The following is a 19,709-nucleotide window of genomic DNA, read 5'->3' on the forward strand; positions in this document are numbered from 1 at the left end:
TTACCGATACTTATCAATAAAAATCTAATCCTTCAAGCTATGATTTAGCACACATGCTCCTTGCTCCCCAAAACAAAACACATCATGGGTATAAGCAGGGATACAAAACAGTTACTGGTGCGGTACTGACTAATGCTAGGCTGTGACCTCAGGGCAGAATATCTTGAAGTAAAATATCTCATGAACTGCTGTGGCTGGAAACTCCACCTATTCGCTTCCATGGGGGAGAGCTGGAACTCTTGAGTCCCACCTTCAGTGATACACAGCACTCTCTTCCAGCCCTGCTCTTGAATGTCAGGCCTCACAAAGTGACACACGTGGACTTATTTAAAAAACTAATTTTGGTTAACTTTCTAGAGACAGCCTCTCAAACAAAACAGTGTACTTGGCTCTGACTTTATTGTCACCGGGAGGCCTCTGTATGGGTGCTAAAGCTATCTAGCTTGTTAGACAAGGATACAAAAATTAAAACAACTTCCTGAAACAGGGCTTAAACAAAATATACCATATTATGCGGGGGACGGGGGTAGCATGTGACAAAACATTTATTGCTGCATGTTGGTTTCATCTGTAGTAACAAACTTGTGGCTTTGCCACTTACGAATAATGTGGTCATCCCAAACGCATGGCAATAAAATCTTGATACATTTTGATTTACAACATATGTATTTCAGATATTCCTAATAAGTAACCCTCACTTAGGGCTAGATTGTCATAGCCCCTACAATGCATAGTGGAGTAAGATTCTCACATTGAGGCTCCAGCTGTGGGGGCGGGGGAAACTACTGCAAGGGAAGGAGTCCTGGTTCTGCCCTCTACTTGCTATCCAGGGTATATAGGGTAAGTGAGCTGCTCTGTGAAAAGAGGTTAAATAACTTACTTCTTACTCTAGTGTAAGTGGTGTTTGGGGAGGAATTATGTCACAGGTTAGTCTCTAGTATGCTTCTGGTGTAGGGTAGTTGTATGCTATCCCCTAAATGGGGCAGACTGCAAAGTAGTCAGCTAGCCTTTAGTATAACTAGTTGTGCACAGCTTATTAAAGACACTCTCATTTCAGCCTCTACTTGGACAAAATATTAGCGTATTAGTAACTAAGTTGAAGGGGATGCTGCCATTTTGGACTCTTCATCCATTATGTATGAAGCTTCAGTTTAGAGCACCTACTGGACAACATATCCAAACTTGGATTGGGATTCGTCCCTGCTGATTTATTTATTTAATTTTTTTAAGGGACCATGCTTGCATATGCCCACTCCTCTTTCCTGTTCCTTCTTCTCTATGCTGCCTAGTTTCACTGTCGCTGGAAAGAGTCCTGTTCCCAGACATGAACTGAAAGCATGTGCTTGAATTTCCAGGACATGTAATTAACCGTTTGCAAAACAGAAAGGACTCCATGCGCAGAGCTGTCAAATGCATGAAATAAAATGAAGAGATTGTGTTTCTCTGTCTACAGTCTAGCGCCATGGTTTTCAAGCTTTTTTTTTTTTTTATTTGTGGACCCCTAAAAAATTTCAAATGGAGGTGCGGACCCCTTTGGAAATCTTAGATGTAGTCTGGGACCACAGGTTGAAAACTACTGGTCTAGAGTAATAATCCTAACGGGGGGGAGGAAGGTGGTATCTGCAACACTAGCAGATATGAAACTACCAGGCAGAAATGCAATTTATGTTGACTGTGTCCCTCTTTAACGTTTTACTTGTGTTGTAATTCGTGAGGGCATAGTTCTGATATTTTTGCTACTTTATCAGTTGTCTTATTTAGTTCTCTATTTCTCCGCCTTGGAAGCGTGCACTCATCAGTCATCCCAGAGCAAAAGACTTCGTCTTGAAGCGTTAGGATTTTTTTGGTGGGGGAGGGCAGGGTGGTGGTCATGTTGGGGGTGCTTATGTGGGACTTTGGAGACTACTTTTTCCCTCTAAACAGCATTGTTGGTTTTTTGTTTTGGTTTTGTGAAAGCTGGATATAGTTACTAACTTGTCATGTTATGGTAATAACTGTTTTGATAGATATTTCCTGGAAAACTCTTTGGCAAACAAGTTGATAGATACCATATTCTGTAATTACTTATCTTGTATTACATAACATGCACGCATATATTATACACTGGGGTGACCAAACTTACTGACCCTCAGAGCCGCATATGACAATCTTCAGATGTTTGAGAGCTGGTGCACACCTGCAGCCCTGCGGATACCCCCGCCCTGCTGCCAGAGGTGACGTGTGGGGGGAGGCACATGGGGTCACATGCCGTGCCCCTTCCACACCCCCCAACCCCCTCTGGATTTTTGCTAGGATTTGCTGGCCTAGCTTAGTCACATGCCGCCGGGCCCCCTCCCCGCATGGCAGCTGCTGGAGCTAGTGAGCTGTGGCTATGCAGGGGTTGCTGAGGGTAAGAGGGGAGTGTGTTGGGGGGGTTATGACTCGAGCTATTGGGGGTGTGGGGAGCTGAACCTTTAAACTGTACTCCTCCACTCTCAGCAGGCACCAGTCATCTGTGGCAGAAGCCTCTAGCCCCACTACCCCGCCACAGGGCAGAAGCTGTGCGCACATTTTTGACTGACCCCTTTTCTTCTCTCCATTTTGACCATAATCCATTTTAAGTATAGCATAATTTTTCCCCCCTCTAGCTCTTAAGAAGAGCACATTGCATGTCTGCTGCTTTGATTGAGAAGAGTCCCGGAACCAGATGGCTATTTTTCCCTCCTATGAGAGAGCTCGTTGTTCATAAAGGGTCTTTTAGTTGAATCTGAGAACCAAGTTAAGGTTATGCATGGGTGGGGGAACACCTTTGGTTTTAATGTGCCTTAAAAAATTAAAGGAGAGCTGTTTCCTCATTGTGTTTGGGTATCTCCACAGTCTCTCTCAGGTGAAGACTTAATAGGTTTCAGATGTAGATGTAGGGGAGAACTAGCCACATGGAACTTGGAAAGGCAGATGGTTTTTTCCCCCAATGCTTTATTTTGTATACTCTCCATGTTAGGTTGGTTGCTGAACAGTTTTAAGCAGTATTGTGCCGTCATTTTGGAGCCTTGACAGAACAAGTATGAGAGGATATTCTTGTCTTAACCACTCGTCAGGTTGTTGCTACAGCAATGACTAAATGCTTTAAATGAGTAATATTTTTTCTTGTGGTGTGGGTGTGTACATAATATAATTATACTGGCATGCCAGCATAACCTGTCATTTTTCTGTGTCTCCTCCCATCTCCATCTGCTCTATCCTTTCCAGAGTACTTGAATCCTGACAACGGAGGGCAACAGATGGTCTCAATAAGTGACGCTTTCATCAAGGGTAAGACGAATGGAAATGCTTTTTTCCAGTGAATGTGTAATGTAGATATGAAAGCTTCTATTGATATTAGAGCTCGGCTAAACATTGGCTGGTTAAAGTAATTCTAAAGGCACATAGCGAGAAACTTAGGTAACTTTCTCCACTTACTTGGTTCACTTTCAGATTGAACTCGGGCTTGTCAGATTCTTTGTTTTTTAAATGCCCTTGAAAAGAAGTTTCCTTCATTACACAGTAACTGGCTGTGTTTAGCACTTCACCATCCGCAAACGTTCCTGCATATAGATTAGTTCTTTTTTTTTCTTTTTTCTGGGCTCCATCAGGTGTTTAACTCTCCTACCCGCTTATTTCCTTGTACATTTGTGTGTGCACCTAACATCTCTGTGCCACCAATATCTCAAAACTAATCTCTGAGGTCACTGTAGCGCAACTTCTCTTAAATCATGTTGGCTCTCTTGTTGCTTCTGTTGAAAGGCAAGTCCTATTGGACACAGCTGTAAGTTTGAGACCCTTTTAGATTAGGAAGCAGGCTACATATTTCTGGATATGAAGGCATGCAATTTATTGACAAATATCCAGTGTCAGGTGCAAAGCATCTAAAAGTGGAAAATGTCTTTTTTATTTTTTCACAAGCATTGTTCTTAGTCACATACTCATAGTGTGGGTGGTGGTGGTGGTGGTGTTCCTATGCGGATTACTTAAAATATGATGATGATGGCCTGTAACCATATTGAGTTGTCCAAAAGATGACCATTCCCCTTGCAGCCTAGGCTGCAAAGATTTAAATTTTAGTGCAGAACTCTGCACTAATGGCACAAATTAAATTTGAATCGTATAGTCAACATAATGATAGTGAAGCGTCTAGTATTGCTCTTTGATACAGTTGTGCTGTGGGGTGAGAGGGCAATCAAATGTAATCATTAAAACTAACGGACAAGTTAAGATTTTTAGCATTTCGTTTTGGGTGAAACTCATAAAATATGAAAATTTAAAGGGTAACTATTAGTTACAAGCTGAAGAAATAAAAACTATTTTGACATAATAGGACAGATTTTAAAAAACAAAACTAAACTACTCCTAAGAATTATTACTACTTTGGAACTGTACTGTTTGTACTGTTTGCTTCCGCCTCTTGGGCAGGTGGAGTACAGACATTGAAAGGAGAGTGCTCTCCCACTGGCTTAGTGTATCTTCACCAGACCCGCTAAATCAACACGGCTGCATCAATCGCAGCAGTGCTGAATTAGCTGGTAGTGCAGACACAAAATAAGAATCCACACAAAGGGAAAGGCAAAAGCAAAGCAGACTGACCAGGCATCAAGCTCAAGCCGAATTGTCAGCTGTTCCCTTCATGTATTTTAAGGAGATCTTTAAAAACCATGGCTCTTAACAAGCTATTTTGGTGCATATGATATTATTTTTGGTCTTATAAAAGGTAACCAACCTAGTAGATTTTGCCTCATATGGCCAATATTTTTATTACATACAGATCTGACTCTGGCCCTGACTGTCCTCTGTTACTCCAGTTCAGTGGAGTCTTACTTCTATAAAACTGGAATAACCCTGGTGAATCTGGCCCTCTCACTAGCCTGCTAGCAAAACTGCGAGACTTGAGTAGTGTTAGTTCAGAGACTAAACAGAACTTATTGTGATTTCTGTTGACAAAGATTGGACTGCTCTAAGAGTTCACTCAGTTATGTTGGAAAAGCAAGATATAATATTATGAGCAACAATCCTATTCAGCAGGATTTTATCTCAAATGATTGGCCCTAGCTTTAGTGGGTTAAATCGCCACTGTCTTAAAATCTTGTACTCGTAATGTGCAATTGCCTACTTAATTTCTAAGAGTCTGCATTAGTCAGGAGATGCATTTCCATTGGGCTTGATTGTGGATAATGTTTGTTTTATGTTCTAATATAAATTTTAAAATAAGTTGAATGTGCTCTTATGTACATGACCTTTTTGCTAACTCCACTACTTGAGTGGAATAACTAGATGTTTTTTTAGTGCTACTTTTGGATATAAGGCTTCCAAAACAATAGCTTTTTGCCTGTGAAATCATACAAGATTAGACTGTTCTAATTTTAAAAGGTCTTAAGTATATGGGGATTCAGTTACTACCTATTTTAAGCAACACGGGGATATAGGTAGCCATACATAGTTAATTTGCTGCCTTAAAATTGAACTGCTCATGAGCAGGCTCGAGAGAAGAAAAGCAAATTATCTGGCATGAGGCTGTGTAGCCTGAAGTGTGGAATAGCATGCTTACTCTGCTATAGTTGATGACACTGTGAATACCTAAATTACTGTCAGTGACTACCACTGTTTTGTTTCCAGCATCACTTTAACATTTCAAGAGCCTCTCACATCGAAGGCCTGAACTAGTCTTGTTGAAGTCTCTTCTTCGAGCTTTTTAAAAGGGGAAAGTGTAAGCATTCAGCTCTTGACTTCGTATAAACAAGCTTTTCTTGCTGTCCTTTTTTAGAGTCGCTGTTCAATCGGAGGGTGGAGGAGAAATCCAAAGAGCTGTTTTTCACACCTTTAGGCTGGCACCACAGCAATCTGGATCTGCTGAGGGAAGAGAATGGGGAGAAACAGGCTATGGAGAGGCTTCTGTAAGTTGAGCATAAAAGGGAATTGATGTGGATGTCTAGGATAAAATTTTCAAAAGCTTTGTCCCTTTCACGTTTGATGGGACTTAGACTCCTTAAACATTTTTTTGAAAATGTTACCTCTAATTCAAATCCTTTCTGTAATAAGATCAATATGCTAGAGAAGCAAGAAAGGAATCCATGATTGGTAAAAATTCTCCCCTTCCAAAAAAAAGTTGTTCTGGGACTTTCTCTTTTGCAGTTTCCCCAATTTCTTCTCACCCTCCCCTTCTTTGTCCTAAATCATCAATAGCCTGAGACAGAGTAAGTGTGTTATTGGGTGAAATGCCACATAAATGTCTGGCGCTATAGAAGTGTCCTTTAACAGCTTAGTGAGGGCTGGTCAACTTGCAGCATTAGCGTAGATCTAAGTTATGCTACTTCAGTTACGTAACTGAAGTCAGTGTAACTTAGGTCAACTTAGCATGATGCAGACACTGCCGTGTGTTGACGGGAGATGCTCTCCCATCAACATAGCTTCCGCCTCTTGGGCAGGTGGAGTACAGACATTGAAAGGAGAGTGCTCTCCCACTGGCTTAGTGTATCTTCACCAGACCCGCTAAATCAACACGGCTGCATCAATCGCAGCAGTGCTGAATTAGCTGGTAGTGCAGACATGTTTTGAGATTTCATTTTCATACATGCAGCCTACATGTCTGCCGTTGTCATTATTTTACTGTCTGGGATGTGTGATAAGGGACGCCTTCTTCTGAGAGTTTGGCAATTGGCTGTAGCCATGATTTGGTGATTCCACAGGTTTGAAACAATTCTTTGCGCTCGTGTGTCTGAGTTAATGTCATTAAACGTTACAAACATGCCAGTCATTTTCATGTCTGCTAATAATGTTGTGTCCATTGCAAAAGTCAAAGGAAAAAGTAGCACAGTTGGGTAACCGTCCATATCTGAACTCTTAGGTCCTTGCATGTAAAGCAAAATTCCTCCGAATATGACCTACACATGACACTGTTAATATATGCTGCGTGGCATGATACTCTGGGCCTACTCCACCAAAAATATTTGGCATGCCTTAAATAGCATGATGTAAGCACATAAAAATAATCTTGAAATGGAGCTGCCTGTCTGAACTTTATTGATACTATGCAAAATTGCCACACAGCATCCAAGAGATGTTGCTTATTGACCACCCATGTACAGTGTGTTGTGAAACTGAGTTGCAGCAAAGAGCATTTTGCTGCTAGAATAATACAATTAATAACTCGCTGTCAAACAAAAGCTGAACTTTCTCCCTTCAAGGGGGACTTGATCTAGATACTTAGTGCGCTTCTTTGATTTATTTGTATTTAAGAAATTCTGTCCCAGTAGGGAAAAATCAAGATATTTTTTTGTTTCTCTGTGCTACCTGTTGCCTCTTACTGTAGAGCAGAAAAAATAAACAAGATGGTGACCTGGAACACTCCTGACTGATGTTTCCTCAAATTGCTGATTGCATTTAAAACACTATGAAGTAAAAAACCTCTAGGTCACTCTGCTTCAGATGGAGCAATGTGTGTTCCCCTCCTCTCCCTTAATCACTCTGATTCCTCTGCAGCTCAGCTAATCATAACCATATGATGGCACTGCTTCAGCAGCTACTCAACAATGAGTCATTGTCCTTATCCTGGAGGGATATCATTGTGCCTGTGGTCTGCCAGGTAGTTCAGACTGTCCGACCTGATATCAAGAACAGAGACGATGATATGGATATCCGCCAGTTTGTCCACATAAAAAAAGTGAGTTCTGGGAGTGGGAGAATGATGACAGGAAATTTGTGTGAAATAAAGATGATGTGGCTCTTGACGGGGCAGGTGTCTGGATTGAAAACTACAAATCCAGTAGCATGAGTAACAGATGCCTTATGCAAAAAGAAAAGGAGTACTCGTGGTACCTTAGAGACTAACCAATTTATTTGAGCATAAGCTTTCGTGAGCTACAGCTCACTTCATCGGATGCATCCGATGAAGCTTATGCTCAAATAAATTGGTTAGTCTCTAAGGTACCAGGAGTACTCCTTTTCTTTTTGCGAATACCGACTAACACGGCTGCTCCTCTGAAAGATGTCTCATGTTTCAGGGAAGACAGTTGCTATTTTGGGGAAGGACATGTACGTGACTCTTGCCTCCTGTGCTGCAAAGCACTTAGAGGCACTTGAGTCAATCTCTTCCTTTCAGGCTGCAGAGGATGGCGTGGGATGAAGTAAGAGTAACAGCTCACTGTCTTCCTGCCTTTTGGCTTTTTTTAAACCTTGCATGTCTAACGAGAGATGTTTGGTACTTGGCAGCCTGCTGTGTAGTGTACTGGAGGCCAGCTCTTTCCTGAAACTGCCTATTACGCAAGAGTTAACCCTTCCACACAAAGCCCAGCAACTGGCCTCCATGAGGTAGCTTAATCCTCTTGGAGTTACGCAAGATGCACCGATGACTACAGCAGTTGTAACAAATGTAGGGCCGTGATCACGGATCAGAAAGGCCATCAGGAGACTGGGACCTGACCATGAAGCTGCTGTGAATAAAGATACCAGGCACAAGCCTGTTCCCCCTTACAGAAATTACTCTCATTAGGCCATCCTCTGTTTCAGGCAGCCACGTAAGATTACAGGTGAGTCTTCTACTCCTTTTTGCAGACAGCCCCATGAAATCTATTCCCAACCATATTTGTTGCTACCTCCTCTCCTAGCACTCAGGTTGAGTTTCAGTAGACGAGCAGCTCTTCAGAACCTAATGCTGTGCTGTAGATGACCTAGAAAGGGATTTCTACAATAATGTGATATCTGAAATATGCCTGTAGGCAACCTAAATTTAATTGAGAGAGCCTGTGTGGCATCCATTGTTATGCCTACCTTTCACTGTGGTTTTTGGGGCTCTGCCACTTGGCAGACTTCTTCTAAATGCTCTAAGATATGTAGAGCTGCTATTTCCAGGCTCTATTTTTGTTATCTCCACTGAAAGTATGCTATTAAAGAGGTCTTGACCTGGAATAGTGGGAGCTGTATTACAGTGGAACCTCAGAGTTATGAACACCTCGGTAACAGAGGTTGTTCATATCTCTGAACAAAATGTTGTGATGGTGGCTTTAAAAGTTTACAGCTGAACATTGACTTAATACAGCTTTGAAACTTTACTATGCAGAAGAAAAAAATTCTTTCCCTTTAGTTTTATAGTAGTTTATGTTTAACACAGTACTATACTGTATTTACGTTTGTTTTTGGGTTTTTTGGGTCTCTGCTGCTGCCTGATTGCATACTTCTGGGTCCAAATGAGGCGTGTGGTTGACTGGTCACTTCGTAACGCTGGCATTCTTAACTCCGAGGTTCTACTGTATCTGTAACAGCACAAAAAATAGAAATGAGCAAATTAAGGTTTTAGAAAAACCTATGCATGGTGTACAATACAATTTTTTTCACTAAGTAATTTACATAGTATGTTGTTCAATGAATTTAAAGAGAGATTAAGTGAATATGTTAAACCAGAAAGCCTTTAATTCTTGCTATCTTGTTAGATCCCAGGTGGAAAGAAATTTGACTCTGTGGTGGTGAATGGCTTTGTTTGCACCAAGAACGTTGCACACAAAAAGGTAATGAAGGTGTCGTAAATAAAATAGCCTGCATTCTTTTTAGCATTGCACTGGGTATTGTATTTAAAAAGAGAGACTTCTCCTCCTTGATGGTGCATACTGATAGTAAACATACTACAAAATCATCTTTGATCTGCAAAACCTTTCTCCTAAGGGGTTTGTGGAGTGGGCTTTGCTCAAGGCTGTTGAACAGTAGATTTGCGGATTTTTTTTTTGTGTGTGCGCATGTATATTGCATTTCCATTCAAAGGGGTTCCTTTGTAGTCCAGGGAGTCTGAGTTTTGAGAGCATGGACTAAACTTTCCTCAAAGCTGTAAAATATAACATTTTCTAGAAACGTTTAAGCTCTGTAAGATTTACTGGGAAAAGATCCTTTTATGGGTGCACTTTTTTTTTATGGCATGTAGTAAATGAGTCTGTAAAATAAAGCCAGTGATCAGGGTGGAGAGAATCTGATTGACCTAGTATGCTCTGGTGGCTTCGGAAGTCTTGGATCATTAAAATTCCATCTGTTGTGCAAGAAAGGGGTTTGTACTAGGAACTCGTTTGTTGACATTCTCTTTACAGAGCAATAATTGTCCTGCAGGACAGATGAAACTGTATCTTGCTTTCTCTGATATGAGATTGGCACAGCATAAAGTTTATTTGATTGGAGCCATTACCCAATCGGCATGGTTTAGTGGTAAATCTTTGCAAAGATCATCTGAATGATATGCTGCAGAACTTCATCTTTGCAACTATGTCACCTTTGGGTAACTGTATGAGGGAGCTTCATAAAAACTTCCTCATGGAGGGAGTCTTGGGTCTACTCTCACCTAGATGACTGTTCCCTGTGTTTTAACTACCCTGCCTTTCTCTAGATGAACACCTCTATAAAAAATCCCAAAATTCTTCTGCTGAAGTGTTCCATCGAGTACCTCTACCGAGAAGAAACAAAATTCACCTGCATAGACCCCATTGTTCTTCAGGTTAGAATATCTTCTATTTTTAGTTTACATTTTCTATATTGTCTTTTTATGATCTAATGACTTAGCCATATATGTAGAGCATCACTTGTTTAGCTTCAGTTCCAGCCACTAGGGGGCTTGGGTGGAGTGGAAGGAAGAGAATTTGTGATGAAGGATAACTCACAGCTGCTTTGGGCTTGGGACTTCAGGAAAAAGCTGTATACTGGCCTCAACAGAAACGTGCGAGTCCCGTTCACGCTGGGGGAGTTGCATGGATCGAGAGGAATTCATGGCCGTTTTCAATAACATGAGTATTTAAGAAGTGTGTTTGTATAGAGTGTGCCTAAGAATCGGGGATCTTGCTGTTCAAAATGGCAGAACAGCTGACTGAGACTCAGGAATGGATGAATACTGGGTCCAGGTGTACTTCTGTATTTGTGTTAATCTGTTGGGAACTGACAATGCTTGGTCTAATAATGGAGAAAATTACAAATATTGCTTTAGCACTGTGTGCTGTTCTCACCACTAATGGGAGGTTTCAGGGGGTTTAATGCCTAAATTGGTAGAGCTGCTTTTTGTCCAGACACAAAGTATAGATATCTCTCTGAAGGGAGCAGTCTGAATAAGAGTGTTTATTTACAGTGACCCTTTGAAAGCCCTTACATTGAGTGCTTCATTGATTGACAGTCTGTTGGTTCAGTTATGAGACCTTGAAAGGCTTGGTGCTTAGCACAGGCACGTAGAAATTAAAACATTAGCAATACAATTCAACATTGTTTGATATAGCTTTTTCAGCAGCAAAGGATAGGATTCATCCCTTGTGTTAACAGTAAATTAGAGCTTGTAACTTCTTTTTCGGAGTATTGTTCACTGTCACCTTTTCAAAGCTGTCCTTGAAATAAGGCTGGCTATATCCCTTTGTCCCCTTTAACTATGGGGGGAAGGAGGGGGAACTGCTATGGGAGAACTGAAACAATGTTTCATGGAGGCTAGGTCAATAATTTCTGCTAGGAAACAACTTTCTAATCCTTGCTGCAATAATGGGAACAGTGGTGGTGAGAGGAGTTGGCAGAAAATCTAGGTGGATCTGAGTAAACTTAAGCCAGAGGGTAACTGGGACTAGCATGGTCCAAAGCACTCCTTCTGGCAGGTGGAAGTTGCAACAAATAGCACAAACTGTCCTGCAGTGGAGGATTCTTCCACAAATTGCATATATCACAGTCAAAAGATCAATTAACTTCAATACTGGATCTTATGCAACTTGCCACAAAGTTGTTCGCACACTGTGTGAGGTGCAGTAACAATCTATCCATCTTGCTGAACCCCAAAGTCTGAAATTGTTGAGGATGCCAGAAAAATGCTGATGGATGCTGGGAGTTAGTTAATGCTGCGAAGTGGTGGTTTTGAAACTTCTCTCTGCTAATTAAAGATAAATCCGTACATCTGGTGTGGCTTCAATCTTGATCACGTATGCTTAGAATTATCCCAACTTTTTCTGTTGATATTAAAATCCACACCGAAACTCGGCATGATATGGATTTGAGGCAGTGTTGCTTGAGATTCTTCATACTTGCAAATATCCATCCAGTAACTTCCTGGCCAGCTGGACAGAGCATCCAGAACAATTTCTTAATACTGGAATTTGTGTAACTTATAGTAACTCAAAGCCCTAATTGGAATAGGATCCATACCCTAATATCGCTTTGAAACACAAGACGCTGGAGATACTCTTGTACTGCCTTTTGGTCACAGATGGTAACTTGAAATGAAGTGCATGATGATGATCTGCAGATAAATATTTATCACCTACCAAATCCTCTTATTTGTCTGTCAGCAGACTTCTTCCAGAAAATCTCAATGAAAGTATTGAGTTATGAAATCTTTCTACACATGCATAATCCTGCTTATCCTGATATATGGAAGCTGGAGGTTTAAATTTTCTTTAAACAAAATAATCTTATGTTGCTAACCCATTAAAATGATCCTTAACTAAACTCGCCTTCCATTTGACTCTGATTAGAGAAGATAGTATTCAGAAATTTCAACTGTATAACAGGCTATCTTTTTAATGTGTCATGTAGGCTCATCATAAATCGAGCGAATAAGTGCCATTTTAAAGGATGGGCATATTTGGTAAATCCAGTTTAGAACCAAGTGCACACTAAACAGGGTTACTGACATACTATTATATTGTCAAAACCCTTGTGTTTTGGGCGGATGCTAATTGCCCACGTGGGCCTCGATATCTCAGCCATGTACCCATGCTCAGTGTGCAAGCTTAGGCCCTCATCATTCAGAAATCCCCATGCTCATCAAGTTAAATAGATTTTAACAACAAACAGACTGAAGAAGTGGATGTTGTGGTAACCTTTTTCTTGGGGGTAGAAGAGGTTGTGGTTTTTTGTCGTCCCCCACCCCCACCCTCCCCAATGCTTTGGAGCAAGAGCTTGAAATTTTGCAGAGTGTTGCCCTGGTGTCAGGGACTTGACTTGCCAACTCTGCGAAAATCTGGCCAAGTTGTAAGTAGATCTGTGCAGGAGCTGGATTTTTCATCTGGGAGTGGAGTTTTGCAATTTCAAAATTTCTTTTGTTGAAGAATGGACCAGAAACGGCTTCAAAATTTCACATGACCCAAAACTCCAAATAAGTTGACACTTTTTGTTCCAGTTTCAACTCTAAATATAAAATTTAAAAAATTGAAATGGAAAATCAAAATGTCATATTCCAAAAAGCTCAAAATTGAATGTTTCAGCCTTATCTAAATGCTTTCTTTCAGCTTTTGTCTAAGGTTATGCGTTTTCATCTAATGTTTTTGCTGTGGACAAATTGGCATTTTCCACCAGGTGTTTTGCTGGAAAATTCATAGCTAGAGCGGCTTGGGAACCTTTGGAAAAATTGCTCTGAGACTTGTTAGACTTTAGCTGCTAAACTCCCTGAAGATTCTGTTTGAGCCAGGCATGCTTGAGCCGAAGTCAGAGCAGGACTTTCTCTTCAGCTGCAAGCTACCTTGGACCATGTCAGGTCCGGGCACCTGAATTGAGAGCAGGGTAACAGTCTCTCCTGTTCTCTGTAGAACACTCTCCCCCCCCCCCCCCCCACTGTCCCCTTTTCCCTCTTTCCTTCCCCACTCACATACAGGCAGCTTGGTGGAAGCTATCTGACTCATACAGTGTGGACAAGAGCCAGACCTGTAGGGTGACAGGGGAGTAGATTGGGGTAAGGGTGAGGGGAGATTGGGACTCCCTGGTCACGTATTGAGAATAGTTGAGAAGCCCAGGGAGGGATAAGGAAAACTGGGACTGGCTGGACTCGGGGGGAAGAGGAATCTAGAGTGGAGACTAGGACTTGCTGCATAAGAAGATTGGTATTTGGAGGTGTAGACAGTACTGGGATGAGGAACCAAGGCTGGGGAAGAGTTAGGGACAGGCTGGCAGAGCCAGGAGTGGGACAGAAGGGTCTGTGCTCGCTAGGTAACACTGCCCTCCAAAGTCTGGGACCCAAGATTCCAGTCTCTCCATTTGTCTTTCAGTAAGTATCTGTCAAACTTACTGGCAAAGTGTCCATCCCACCTGTAGTGCTGGTCCATATAGAGGATGACAACCTATTACAGTAACTCCTCACTTAAAGTCTTCCCGGTTAACGTTGTTTCGTTGCTGATCAATTAGGGAACATGCTCGTTTAAAGTTGCGCAATGCTGCCTTCTAAGTCGTTTGGCAGCCTCCTGCTTTGTCCACTGCTTGCAGGAAGAGCAGCCTGTTGCAGCTACCTGGTGGGGGGTTATAACCAGGGTGGACTGGCAGCCCCCCTATCAGCTGCCTGCTCCCCTAAGTTCCCTGTGCAGCAGCTGCCCAGCAGGCTATCAATTGCTGGCGGTTCAGCTGTCCCTCTCCCCACTGCCATGTGCTGCTCCTGCCCTCTGCCTCTGCTTGTTGTGCATGGGGGGGAAGGGGAAAGAGGGAGGCTAATGTCAGGCTGTCCCCTTCCCCCCTGCTCTTGCACCCTGCTTACCCCTTCTCCATATAGAGCATGGTGGGGACACAGACGGAGAGAGACAGAGAGAGCTTGCTGGCAGCAGCTGCTGTCTCAATGTCTTGATCCACTTAAAAAGACAATGTAATTAAGAGTGGGTCAGCTTATTTAAAGGGGCAGTGTTTGTCTCTGTCTGCTATGCTGTCTCCCCTTCCTCTCCATTTGTGCTGCGTTGTTGAGTGAGAGGCTACATTAACAACAGTGTGTTAACCTTGAGGACTCAGCCGAGTGCTAGTTCATCATTTAGCAGCAAGGCATTCCCTGGGAAATACCTCACCTTCTGACTACACCACCTCAACCAAGCTTCACAATCATCATTGCTGTGAACAGTATTACATTGTTTGTTTAAAGTGTGTGTGTGTGTGTGTGTGTGTATAGATATAGTGGTTTGTTTTTTTTTTGGTCTGGTGAAAAAAATTTCCCTGGAACCTAACTCCTCTCGCGCCCCCCCCGCCAATTTACATTAATTCTTATGGAGAAATTGGATTCACTTAACATCATTTCGCTTAAAGTTGCATTTTTCAGGAACAGAACTACAACGTTAAGTGAGGAGTTACTGTACTGTTATCAGTCACTTTGTTAGCTTAAGTGACAGAGGTTTGTGGGGTAGATCTAAAGGTTCCAATGTTGCTGGCCCATATGGGTGTCAGTATGATGCCACATCATGGAATTCGTTTTTGCAGTTTGCTTTTTTTAAAAACACCCAGGAAACCGCACATACAACTACATTAAAAGAACGCTAAGTTACGCCCTCAAAAGTTAGGAAATGCCAGAATTAAGGTTGCCTGTGCAACGTTACTTTGGTTTCGTTGTGTGTGTATATTATGATCTTTAATTGCATGATCACATATTTTATTTTTTCTGCCAGTCCGCTGCCTCATTCAATGTACAGAGTGGATGGTGCTAACTTAAGGTGCTATTCAATATCTTATGTTCTAATTGTTGTTCAATCTGTGGTCCTAGGCCTTATTTACTGTATATTGTTCAAACCCTGCTCTGAAGACAGAATTATTTCCTCATGGCCTTTTTTGTGACATGCATCACACCAGTGTATCAGTGCTTCACAAATATTAATGAACTTATTTTCATAGCACCACACTGAGATGAGGGGTATATCCACCATTTGGCAAATGGGGAATGGAAGCACAAAGATTATGGTCCAAAAATATCTATGAATTTTGAATTCCCAATCCGAGACACTTAGGACCTGATTTTATTTTTTTCCTTGTTACTTAGCATTATATAGCACTTTATATGTTCAAAGCACAGCTCCCATTGACTTCCGTGACCGCTGTGAGTACTTAGTACTTCTGCAAATCAGACCCCAGGGTCTTGGCTTAAGTGCCCAGAAAATGAAGAGAACACAGCTAATGACCAGTTGTGAAAAATGTGGGCTAAAAGACTTTATTAGCATCTGGCAGGAATTCTGTTTCACAAAGCCACAAGGATAGAATCTAGTTCTCCAGAGCAGCATTCAGCTGTCTGTCTTTTTTTCTTACTGCAATTCCGCTGCTTCATTTACTACCTACCTTCCAGTTTCTGCAACAAATTGGGCAGGGTATCCTACAGACAAAAGTATTCTTCGTACTGTACACTAAATGAGGGAGGGGTTCTGAAGAAACAGTACTACGTGATCATGCAATTAAAGATTGAATCCTAATGCATATGCACAAGGGGAGCTGAATAACATTACCTATGCAACCTTACTTTTTGCTCCCTTAATGTTTTAATGTACGTGTGTGTGTGTGTGTGTGTGTGTTGTGATATAGGATTTGTGTACATGGGGACACTCAGGAAAGTTAATCTGAGTTAATGAAAGATGAATATACCTGAAATTTGCACCTTTCATTAACTCAGATTGATTTTCCAGAGTGTCCTAGGCAAACAAATCCATAGAATAAAGCTATGTAGAAGTATCCGTTTTAGCATTGTAATGCAAAAAACTAAACTGAGTAATTTACTAAAATCTCAAAGTTCCATTGTTTTTAATCTACTGAATGCACCGCAACACAGCATATAAAAGCATCTTAATATGCAGTTCTTCTTGATAAGGGGTTGTCTTCCTGTGTTAATGATGTGTCAAACTAATTGAATTAAGCCTCTGTTTTAAGGGACACAGTAAAATTCACACTTAACATTGAGAGGGAGAATGGGAAATGTATATGTACTCTATGCATTTGACTGCGCTTTCTGGTCAGTCAGTTTCTCCTGTGTGCATTGGCCTTTCAAAGTAACAGGAGAGAGAAACTACTTCTATATAAAGAGAATTGTAAAATCACTTACATGGGCATGGTGACTCAAGGGCAGGTTTAGTGCCTGACATGACAAGTGGCTAGGTGTGTGACTCTTTCACTTTTTAAAAGAAATCAGATCGGCAGCCGCTGTCCTGCTTTCTCTTGGGGTGTAGGAAAGAGAGTTCTTGAAGAACTATGTCCAGCGGATAGTGGATGTCAGGCCTACCTTGGTTCTGGTTGAGAAGACTGTGTCCCGAATTGCCCAGGACATGCTGCTGGAACATGGCATCACTCTGGTCATCAATGTCAAGCCGGTGAGTGCTTGGTGCCAAACACAGTAACAGGAAATGATACTTCCAGAGTATCGCATTGCTGTAATAAGTCATGTCTGGTACGGTCGTTTTAAATGGGCTTGTCAAGGTTCCTTCCCCACTCTGAACTCTAGGGTCCAGATGTGGGGACCTGCATGATAAACCCCCTAAGCTTACTTTTACCAGCTTAGGTTAAAACTTCCCCAAGGTACAAACCATTTTACCCTTTGCCCTTGGAGTTCCACTGCCACCACCAAACGTTTATCCGGGTTTATTTTATTAGGAAAGCGTTGTTTAGAAACGTCTTTCCCCCCCAAACATCCTCCCAACCCTTGCACCCCACTTCCTGGAGAAGGTTTGGTAAAAATCCTCACCAGTTTGCATAGGTGACCACAGACCCAAACCCTTGGATCTTAAGAACCATGAAAAAAACATTCAGTTCTTGAAAAGAAGAATTTTAATAGAAGAAACAGTTAAAAAAAAATCACCTCTGTAAAATCAGGATGGTAAATACCTTACAGGGTAATTAGATTCAAAACATAGAGAATCCCTCTAGGCAAAACCTTAAGTTACAAAAAGACACACAGACAAAAATATCCATTCTATTCAGCACAGCTTATTTTCTCAGCCATTTAAAGAAATCATAATCTAACGCATATCTAGCTAGATTACTTACTAAGTTCTAAGACTCCATTCCTGTTCTGTCCCTGGCAAAAGCATCACACAGACAGACACAGACCCCTTGTTTTTCTCCCTCCTCCCAGCTTTTGAAAGTATCTTGTCTCCTCATTGGTCATTTTGGTCAGGTGCCAGCGAGGTTATCCTAGCTTCTTAACCCTTTACAGGTGAAAGGATTTTTCCTCTGGCCAAGAGGGATTTTAAAGGTGTTTACCCTTCCCTTTATATTTATGACAGGGCTAAAATGCAATGATAGCTGGAGTTTAGTTAAATTATTATTTCTTTGGAATAATTTCTCAAATATGAATTCTTAAACCGTGAAATTAGTGTTACCCCAATGATGCAAACCAAGAGACTTCAAAGTTAAGGCTGATATTTTTTCCTTAATTTGCTCTAGGAAAACATTATAATAAGCTAATGCCTTAGGCTTCTCTAAGGATGGAGTAGCAGATACAGCTTGGAACATATATTTTTAACTTATGACAGTATTGTGCCCTATTCCATTGTCTTATGCATGTTTACAGCAAGTATTAGACCGAATAAGTCGGATGACTCAGGGAGACTTGGTGATCTCAATGGATCAATTGTTGACCAAACCACACTTGGGAACCTGTCATAAATTTTACATGCAAGTGTTCCAGTTACCTAATGGTGAGTAGAACCTGGATGTCCGAGCTCATTTGCCCAAAACAGAGTTGGAGAGTGGATTATTAATTTACTAATACTGCTGCGTTAAGCAGCATGTCTTGACTGCCAAGTAACTGGAATGAATGAATGAATGAAAGGTTGACAGAGCTGATAAGTATAATTTTGCTATAATAATCTTGATGTTTTATATGCCGAAGAAAGAGTACAAAGAATTTTGTATCTAATGTCTTGCAAAAAATACGAAGAAATGATCCATATTATGCTGATCTCTGTATACAACACATGAAATGAGCATCTAACAAGTGGAGAAAAACTCATTTGGTCGGGAGCTTAGGGGGTAGAAACTGCAGGTATAATATTGTTAACTTTTTAATTACAGAAACAGAAGGCCAGTGCAGCAAGGAAGACCACATAAATGAATACCTTTTGACAGATTAATGTAAAGCTTAACCCAATGGGTTACCAAACAGTGAACCCCTCCTGGCTGTAATAACCTGCGTTTTCCCCCTAACGCTCTCCCCCCCCCCCCCCCAAATTCTTTTAGCTAGAAAGAAACCAAGTCAAGGCATTTGCTTTCAAAGTCTGTAGGCTTTAGAACATCATGAGTTAAACAGTGGAATAGGTTGTGGAATCGCCATCATTGGAGATTTTTTTAGAACAGGCTAGACCAGAGGTGGGCAAACTATGGCCTGCAGGCCACATCCGGCCTGCGGGACCATCCGGCCTGGCCCCTGAGCTCCCGGCGAGGGAGGCTCATCCCCGGCCCCTCCCCCGCAGCCTCCGCTTACTGCGCTGCCAGCGCTCTGGCCCGCCACTCCTGCCGGGCAGCGCGGTGGCGTAGCTGGCTCCAGTATGGTAAAGGGGTGGGGACTGGAGGGTCCCGGGAGGCAGTCGGGACAGGGAGCAGGTGGCGGTTGGATGGGGTGGAGATTCTGGGGAGGGCAGTCAGGGGACGGGGAGCAGGGGGAGTTGGGTGGGGTCCCGGGGGGTGGTTATGGTCAGGGGGGTCCTGGGAGGGGGCAGTCAGGGGTCAAGGAGCAGGGGGGTTGGATGGGTCGGGGGTTCTGAGTGGGGCAGGAAGTGGGAAGGGGTGGATGGGGGTGGGGGCCGGGCTGTGTGGGGAGGCACAGCCTTTTCTACCTGGCCCTCCATACAGTTGCGCAACCCTGATGTGGCCCTCGGGCCAAAAAGCTTTCCCACCCCTGGGCTAGACAAATACGTAGACCATTCCTGACAAGTGTATTTAATCTTGCCTTAACATGGGTGGGATGGACTAGATGACCTTTAAGGTCTATTCCAGCCCTACACTTCTATGACTTAGCTTAATCTTGGTATATTGGGACATATGCTACT

General features: G+C 42.1%; 1 protein-coding gene across 6 annotated transcripts in view; it reads left to right on the top strand.

Annotated features, from left to right (window-relative positions):
• The window catches only part of PIKFYVE (phosphoinositide kinase, FYVE-type zinc finger containing), a 99,225-nt gene that overhangs the window by 38,363 nt on the left and 41,153 nt on the right, over positions 1-19,709 (top strand). For all 6 annotated transcript variants that reach the window (XM_037912177.2, XM_037912180.2, XM_037912178.2 and 3 more), the window contains 7 exons: positions 3,229-3,291; positions 5,774-5,903; positions 7,489-7,669; positions 9,435-9,509; positions 10,370-10,477; positions 16,893-17,033; positions 18,233-18,359. In XM_037912177.2, coding sequence (XP_037768105.1) covers positions 3,229-3,291; positions 5,774-5,903; positions 7,489-7,669; positions 9,435-9,509; positions 10,370-10,477; positions 16,893-17,033; positions 18,233-18,359 — 825 coding nt within the window. The remainder of the gene's footprint in view (positions 1-3,228; positions 3,292-5,773; positions 5,904-7,488; positions 7,670-9,434; positions 9,510-10,369; positions 10,478-16,892; positions 17,034-18,232; positions 18,360-19,709) is intronic.

Source organism: Chelonia mydas, chromosome 11, assembly GCF_015237465.2.
Source record: "Chelonia mydas isolate rCheMyd1 chromosome 11, rCheMyd1.pri.v2, whole genome shotgun sequence".
NCBI classification, from domain to species: Eukaryota; Metazoa; Chordata; order Testudines; family Cheloniidae; genus Chelonia; species Chelonia mydas.